General features: G+C 43.0%; 1 protein-coding gene across 1 annotated transcript; it reads right to left on the bottom strand.

Annotated features, from left to right (window-relative positions):
* Nucleotides 1-742: 742 nt before the first annotated feature.
* LOC132459401 (tumor necrosis factor receptor superfamily member 14-like) lies at nucleotides 743-8,506 on the bottom strand. Its single transcript, XM_060053915.1, has 7 exons — nucleotides 7,279-8,506; nucleotides 7,045-7,167; nucleotides 6,635-6,793; nucleotides 6,124-6,211; nucleotides 5,480-5,652; nucleotides 5,130-5,307; nucleotides 743-4,770 (listed from the first exon to the last, which is right to left on the bottom strand). Exons 1-7 carry the CDS (start codon nucleotides 7,427-7,429, stop codon nucleotides 4,746-4,748), a joined length of 897 nt encoding a protein of 298 aa, XP_059909898.1. The 5' UTR covers nucleotides 7,430-8,506; the 3' UTR covers nucleotides 743-4,745.
* Between the last annotated feature and the right edge of the window lie 635 nt (nucleotides 8,507-9,141).

Here is a 9,141-nt window from a genome sequence, read left to right as displayed (position 1 = left end):
AATTACTGTTTGAATTTAATTATAAGGGTAACCCATACTAATAGTTATATATTACTTGTATATGAATTAAGCTTAACAAAACGTATTATAAGGGGCCCCACGCTGATAGCTATATATAACTAATATATTAATTAAGCTTAACCAACTTTATTATAAGGGTCCTATGAGGAGATGTTCACGTTGGGAGGCAGAAGCACAGTTAAATAATAATTAGTTAAATAATATGTTGTTAACTTTTATATTAACATAGGCTATAGTTTTTACATTTTTTAATATTTATAGCCTACTTGTTTTAAGATCTATACTACGGAAGTCCATGTTGTATGACTGCTTATCAGTACATTGTCCTGTTCGTATGTCGAGCCACGTAAAGATGATTTTCTGTTACGACAGACAATAAAGTTTTCTGAATCTGAATCTGAAATTAACATTTAACATTGAAATGGTGTAAGAAATAACTGTTAATTAGTGCAAAAAATATATTTAGTTAACTATTAACCAATATTGATACAATATTAGTTAATAGATTGTTTTCTATTTGTTAAAACATTAACATACAGATTGTATGCAAACAACCAATATTTTATTAATGATGAAAAAACTATTAACTTGAGCCAAATAGATATTTTAGTAACAATTAACAAATATTTTAGTTAGGTAATGACTAGTTTGCTATTTATTATGGCACCTTATTACAAGGTGTTACCGGGGTTTTTTACCCGATAAAAAAAACAGTCAGAACTAAACAGAACTAAAGCATGCCTTTATTTCCTTGATGCCTATCACCTATACTATCCTTTTGCTTTTATTCATGAGAAGCACATACAGTATTGTCACTGTATGGAAGGCAACACATGCCCTTATCTGGAGCTGATGTGCCAGTAGGCGTACACTAAAGTCGATGCCAACAGACGGTTACAAGTTACAACGTCAATCCATAGTAAAGTATAGGCTATGTGATATGATGGTTGATTATTTTATATTGAGTAAAACGTTCATGTTCCGCCATGTTCATGCGCGTCACAGTAAACCATACGTCACCAACTGGGCAACTCTTATCAAAATCTGGCCCCAGTAGCCGAACGGAAGTAGAATCATAAGGAGGAGTCGTTCAAGACGTTGCGAAAATGTTTTCCCCATAATTTCCAGTGACGTGAACGCACCATAACACCCTTCACTTTCGACCGGCAGTGGGTCTGCTCATGGGTTGGAATGACACGCGGGCACCGACGGCTGGGTACCTTATTCCACAGTTTCATCAACTATAGTACACGTCTGCACAAAACTTCGTTTTGAACTAAATATTAACAGATTTACTTGGGACCAAAGTCATGTCATTCTAAGTGGCCTTTTTTCCCTTACATCAGATTTTTTTTCGGAGAAGAGCTGGGGCAGAGGCAGTAGAGTGTCGGCAGGATCTACGTCGTCTGGGGGTGACCCCTCCATTGGTGTCCAGCTCTGTGCTTGCTCCAGGGCCCAAGTGTTTCCAGTGGGTTGCGGCAGCAATAAGGCTTTAGCTGATCGTGGTGAACCACCTTTACATTTACATTTACATTTAGGGCATTTAGCAGAAGCTTTTATCCAAAGCGGCTTACAATAAGTACATTTGTCATAAGAAGTGCATCAATATATCGGTACAGAAAGGATGTTCATAGAACCAAGTGCAAGTACCACAATCGCTAGGTCAATCAATTCCCCGTGTTACAGCCATGATAGCAGCTACTGCAGTTGCTACACAGTTAAGTACTACAATACAATACAATACAGTGTACAATGGTGCCCTTTACTTTAGTCTTTGGCCATTTCTGGATTCGATAAACCAGGTCATCCAATTGACCCAGAGCGAAGAATGGCCCTTCGTAATACGGGAGGAACTTCCTCACTTTGTTCTTGAAGTTTTTTGTTTCTTTGATGAGGTACCACACAGCATCACCAACGTTGTAATGTGTGCGGCAACAGTTCTTGTCATATTGTCTCCTTGCATGTTTCACAGACTCTCCAAGAGCATCTCTGGTGATTTGGTGCGCCAGCTTCAGTCGCTCTCGAAGGTGCTGGACATACTCAGGGGCTGAGGGAGCTGGTTCAGGGTCCGGCGGCAGGCCGGATACAAGGTCTACTGGCTCACGCACTTCCCGGCCAAACGTCATGTAGTTCGGGGTGAAACCAGTTGAACTGTGCTTCGTTGCTCAGTTGATCATGACAGCGTAGAGAATCATGAGGTCCCAATCCCAGTGGCAACGCTTGGCTGTCATGGCCAGGATATTTTGCAGAGTGGCATTGAACCTTTCAACTTGCCCATCGGACTGAGGACGGAAAGGTGTGGTGTGTGTTTTGTCGATCCCGAACAGCGTGCACATTTCCTGGAACACCTCAGACTTGAAGTTCCGGCCTTGGTCGCTGTGCAGTGTCTGCGGGGCTCCATAGCGACACCCCCACTCTGAGGCGAGCCCTTCAGCCACAGTTACAGCTTGTTCGTTAGGTAGGGGAAAAGCTTTGACCCATTTTGTGAAATAGTCCTGTATTACCAGCACATATCTGTTGTGGCGTTCAGTCTCATTCAGTGGCCCCATAATATCCAAAGCGCTCCATAGGTGCTCAGACTCAAACAGTACCCATGGGGGCTTGTGGTGTGTTCCGTGGCCTGGCTTTTGATGCACAGCGGGTGCTGGTGTTACACCACAGGGCAACGTCCGCCCTCATTCTGTACCAGAAGTATCGGGTTTGCAGCCGAACTACAGTGCGCTCTACACCAAAATGTCCACCAACTTGTCCCTCATGCATCTGTCTCGGTGTCTGGCCGGAAGGTGCGGGGCAGCACCACTTGTGGATAGAATTGGATATCGTCCAGGCAGTAGAGAGGTCTAACCAGCACTCCATCTCTGATGTAGAGTCGTTTCCACTGGCTCCAATATGTCTTTGTGGCTGGGCTGCATGGTGAGTTACCCATGCAGGACGTTCTCCGCTGGTTTCCAACCAGGTCTCTATGGGTGCAATGTCTGCGTCATCTTCCTGGGCTTGTCGCAGCTCCTCCAGGGACCAACCACCAAACAGTTCATTTTCTTTTGACTTAGTCAGATATATTTTCTTTGGGGACTTTAAGTTGTTAGATTCAGCTGGCATTCAGCTACCCCCAACTAGACTTACTTCTGTGGGAGCTGGGTGTCTCTCTACCCCCACTGGACTCAGTATCGCCTGGTTGATGTCAGAGTCCAAATTGCACAGCGCAGCCTGGTGGCTGACGTTCAACTGAGGAGGAGGTGGGCTGGGGAGCTTACAAGGACAGGACTGACGGCAGGGTCTCCGGGAGAGGCTGTCTGCGTTGCCATGAAGCGGGCCAGGGCGATGGATGATCTCAAAGTTGTATTCGCCAAGTCTCTCGAGCCACCTGGGCGAGCTGTCCCTCAGGCTCCTTCTTTCTTGTTAGCCACCGAAGGCTGCTGTGGTTGGTGCACACCATGATGCGCCGCCCCAGGAGATACTGGGGAAAGTGTGACGGGAAGTCGACCACTGCTAGCAATTCTCGCCTTGTGGTGCAGTAATTCTGTTCAGTCGTGGACAGCTTGCGGCTTCCAAAGGCGAGCACACGTTCCACACCCTGCTGAACTTGTGAGAGAACAGCGCCGATACCGACGTCGCTGGCGTCTGTGTCTAGTATCATGTTGCCTCGGTCGAGTGGGTAGCCCAGGATTGGGGCGGTTGTTAGCAAGCATTTGAGTTCTTTAAATGCCGCCTGGCATTCCTCAGACCAACGAAACTGGGCATTTTTCTTGGTCAGGGCATGGAGAGGTTCTGCAATGGAAGCAAAGTCTTTAACGAACCGCCGATAGTAAGATGCAAGGCCCACAAAGCGACAGACATCTTGGAGTGACATCGGTGTTGGCCAGTCCTGCACTTTCTGGACTTTGCTGGGGTCAGTGGCCACACCACTCTCGGAAACAATGTGACACAGGTAGACTATTTCGCGGCGGAAGAGGCAGCACTTGGACGGTTTTAGTTTCAGTTTGGCCTGGTGGAGACGACTGAAAACCTGGCCCAGCCGCTGCAGCATCTGCGGAACGTCGCTGCCAAGAACGATGATGTCATCCAGGTACACCAGGCAAGACTCCCACTGCATGCCGGCCAGCATGTGGTCCATAAAGCGCTGAAATGTCGCCGAAGCATTACACGGTACAAATGACATGAAGAAGCCTGGTTGTGGAACCCAAAATGTTAACCATACTAGTCTTAGTCTAAGCACATCAAATAATTAGTAACACTAACTGTAAAATAAGAAACCAAAGTAAATCAGTATGTGATTCCCTAACTCTCATATTGACGTCGTTTTCACCTAGCCTAATAACGCTACTTAATGCATGTGAATTTAGTTTCGTATTCCGGTTACAAAATTTTTAAACTACACAAATGACCATGATCATATATTTGCATTTTTGCATAAATCCTAAGTCAACATATTTTATGAACTGCTCATTTCCTCTACAGCTCAAACTCGTGAGTAAAGGTTGCTTCCTCACAGGACTGGACCGATCTCAATGTCTTGAGGTCCAGCCCTGGACCGGCTGACTGTGGAGAGCTGGACTGGGAGAGGAGACCCAGACTGAGGAGGGTGGACTGGGAGTGAGACAGATCCATTATGTGTGGGGCTTGAGGGTGGGGCTGGATCCAGTTTCCGGTCACCATGATGATCATCTATAGTTTCAGGGATAGTTATGGTATGTTCTTGTTGGTCCCTGGTTCATGCAGGAGAGTCAGTCGACATTAGTGGTGAAGTCACTGGAAGAGAAGGCAGCAGAGAGTCAGGACATACAGCCAACCTCCACACTCTTTTGGTAATGTCGGTTTTTTCTGCACCTTCTGCAAACAATTGTGTCTCTCTGATGACCAGTAAGCTTCTCTGGTAAAGCTGTTCTGCAGGGCTCTCCCTCTCCCCCCTTCCCCTCCTCCCTCTCCTCCTCCCTCTCCTCCTCCCTCTCCTCACCCTTAGAGTAACCTTCATTTCCCTCACTCTCAACACCTCCATCCTCCTCTATCACATCTTCACTATCTGGGCTGAAGGCTGAAGGGTGGAACAGCTCAAACACAGGAGCAGAACAGTTATTTTATTTCAATACACCCACAGACCCACACACTACCTGTTGGACGGTAGTCTTGGCTCAACTCCTTGCTCAGTGTTTCCATCGTAATAAATTATGATCAAATTATTGACACGGTGCATCATGTAATAAATATCACTCAGTATAAGTTCACGCATATTATATTCTATTTCAACCCAGTAATAACACAACAACACCTTTGATTGCGGAGTTGATTCTATATAGTGATAAACGACACAGTCACATGTCAGGAGAGCAGTCGATATCATTTAGCCAAACCATGATTCATGTTAGTTTAATGCAAACATTATACTTGTTAGTTTAATATGACATGATAGATGTTAGTTAATGTAACCATGATACATACGTTAGTTTAATGTATCACTTACCTCTTTTATTCTTCCTGTGAATAATGGCTATGATTAATCCCATTAAAGCCATTACCAGTATGACTCCTGGTATTACTCTTGCCACTAGTCCTGTCTGTGGACCATGTTCTCCACATTCAGAATCAGTTGAATCAGTTCCTGGTTTCACCTGTTTCAGTTCCTTAGAATCACATCTGAGATGAGAAGGACCAGACAACAGGTTTAGTTTCAGGGTGTGTAGTGTATATCCTATCCTGGGGGGAGGATAGTAGACTGGGGGTTTGACTCCTGGTCCAAAGGTACTGGGTTTGATCCCCAATGTCCACAACCTTCCTGTAGGCCTTCAGGTATGTTCTTGTTCTTGAGCTAGCTGCCTGACCCCTACCTGATCCTAATGACCTGTATCTGCCTCTATTAGAAATGACTGAACGACACTTTGGATTAAATGAAAATAGAAGATCATGTTTGATTATCAAGCTTTTATGATACTTTGCAGTTTATTATTTGATTACCATTTTACTGATTAAATGGAAAAGACAAGAACAAAACACAATGGCTGCTAATAATAAGCAACACCATGCACATATGGTATATTGCCCAGGCCTGATGCTAAAAGTCTCATTAATGTACTCTGTATCGATAAATAAGGTATAATGTTCACTTACTTTGTGTGGTTCTGACAAGACGATGATGTGCCATTTGAGAATGTTCCATCAGTACAGTGAAGGCACTCTGTGTCTTTATCTGCTGTTCCTGTAGGAATATATGGATGTTTTATTAGAACATGATCATTCTCAGATGTGGTGTTAACATTACATTTGTGTAAAACATGGCGAGGTTAAATAATACAACTACCTTCACCACATTTGTTTGGCGCAAGCTCCAAGAAGGAAGAAGAAAACAGAGAATTGTATTTCAAAGGTGTTTCTATCTATCGACTCATTGCCAGACTGTTGTAGATGATCATGGAATAACTTAGACACCAATACATTAAATGTTAAGAAGCTGGATGGCCCCTTATAGGGATGAATATAATCAGTAGATGTTTAAAGCTATACTTTAAAGTCCAGGTCTCTGTTGTCAAAGAAATATCTATAAGACGTCCTGAATAAATTAAAGGTTAAATAAAAAATGCAGTTAAATAAAGTTGATGTGCAGTATATATAGAACACCAACCTCTTTGACCGATGTATTGACCAGGACTGCAGCTCAGACGGTGTCTCTGAGCGGCCCTACATCCACCTCTGTTAGAGTCACTACAGAAGAATCCATCCAGGGTCTCACACACAGCATCTGATGTTGATGAACACGACTTCTTCACCTTCAGACCGAGACCTGTCAATCACAGAGGAACCTGAGAGAAAGTGAAGGTCGTCTGAGGAAGTCTTTGATTAGAATAACTTGATAGGAACAGAAGGGGAGTATTCAGTGCCTTCAAGGGGCATCTAGGCACCTGTTACCCTCATTAATCTAAACTCAATTCCTTCCCTGTTACTCAGTATTCATGGTCTTGCTTAAGGAGGAAAGGGTTTTAAATGACATGGGTACATATCAATGAGCTAATAAATTGAAAAGTGAAAATGTACCTGCATCACAATGTTTACATGCAAAGCATTGTTCGCGCCCATTGTCGCCATCTTGGAAAGTACCTTCTGTGCAAGATGCACATGATGTACTGAATTCTGTGCAATGTGTGCTAACATACATTCCTGTTGGAACCAAAACAATTGACTATGTATAAAAAACAAAAACACAAACAAAATAACATTCTGAATTAGAGATTTTTGAACCAGGTAATTAGTCAGGATATTGTCTCTTACCTGGTGGACAGGTTGGACAACAGCCCTCTTCTGAACTGTATTCTGCTGGGCGACAATTTGCTGATGCAGTAGCATTGTCAATAAAATAAATATGAAATAAAAGTAGGCCTAAATATATCTTGAAAATGAATTCAACATAGAAAAATAACATTTTCCAATTTGTATTTGCCTAAACCATCAAAATGTTTAACATATTTTGAGGGCATCAAAGTTGTGTGGGTGCAATTAATGAATTGTAAAATAAGGTTTATTTTTTTGACATGCTTTCATTTAAAAGTTACATGGGCAACACTTTATATTTTGGCTGCCATATCATCATTGCCATGCATGTTGACGTTCTGAAATATCTGGGGAGAGAATAGATAAAAGAAAGGAAGTTAATGAATGCAATATTGTTTCTTTATTAGGTCCATACAGGCAACGCATGCTTGATCTGAAACACTCATATTGTCTTTGCATGCGGCCCTTTCGAAATGCATTTGGGGTCCGTCCGTTCTGTCGGCTCAAAAAGTTGAGAAATTGTCAACTTTTCAGGCAGCGACGGATCCGTCGGCCAATCAGATTAAGTTTTGCAAATATACGCAAATAAACTGTCCAATGAAACAGTGTGTTTATACAACCCGGGTTGTATAGGGCTCTTAAGTACGCCTCTTCCGGTAGACCCCTCATGGGACCTCTGGGCGAGAAAAATAGAATGGGAGTCAATGGAAAGAAATGTATTATTTTCTGATCCCAAATGCCTTGGATATGTTTTGTGTGGGTCCAAGTAATCGTTTTTCACGCAAAGAGTTTGACCGTTTATTGTGCAATTGTTCAGTTAAAGGCTGTAGAGAAAACACAATGAGAAAGACTCCACGTCTCGTATGTGACGTCCTGCTCCCTGCGACTGGGGTGGACAAGACCGACAATCTCCCCATCGGCATAACTGAAACTCGACACATGCCCCAACTTATAATGGTTCACCTCTTTCGATGCTGTTATCCTCCCCTTGGAAAAAAGCAGCGAAGTGGAGCACAGAGATCGCCATGTCTGTACCAGAGTTGTGCTGATGTAGCCTATATCATTGGCGTCGAGAGCAGCGAGGGGCTGTAGTTCACAAAGCGGCCTCACACAAAACCTAACATTATCAAACTTCTTCGCGATTTTTTTGGTCTTTTTTGGAAAGATTATAATTTAATTCCACAAACAACCCATGTGTAATCCAGGGCATAATTACCTTCTCTCCATTGAAACCCATTCTAATTTTCCTAGCCCAGAGGTCCCATGAGCTCTATAGACCTCTGAAGAATAAGTCTGAATAAGTAACGATTATTAGTGCTACTTTAACAGCACGACAATCCGAAAGCCCAGTCGAAACTAGATGGAAAAAGACTGTAGTTCAAAATGTGACGCAGTTTCACTTCTTCCTCAAAATAACCAGGTTATTTCCCATAGACATCTGACCGGGGGAACCGGGAGGCATCATGTGTCTAATCACACGGATGTTTGATAAGAACTGGATCTCTATGATGACCTCAGTTCATCTCTATGATGAACTGCAGATTTGTGAAAATATTGCAAGAGTGTCCACACAGATTTACAGGCAATTCCATGTGAACAAATAACTGCTGGAAGCTGCCAGGAATAGGCACATATATAAAATAGACAGCTTTATGCTTATTTAACGTAGTCATTAATGTTCTGGATGCATGGACATGCTTCTATTATCCTAATGATTTGATTATTTTAGGCTTATCGTTAGGTCATTGAAAAGCCTACTCTCTGCTTTTCATCCATCCCAACAGCAAGGTTTTTCTGTAGGCCTACTACAATGCTTTGCAAATGGAAATAAGTCACACGGATAAATGGTCGTGTAGAAGTTAG

The sequence above is a fragment of the Gadus macrocephalus genome, chromosome 1 (assembly GCF_031168955.1).
Source record: "Gadus macrocephalus chromosome 1, ASM3116895v1".
NCBI lineage: Eukaryota > Metazoa > Chordata > Actinopteri > Gadiformes > Gadidae > Gadus > Gadus macrocephalus.
This window is presented reverse-complemented; position numbering and strand designations above follow the sequence as displayed.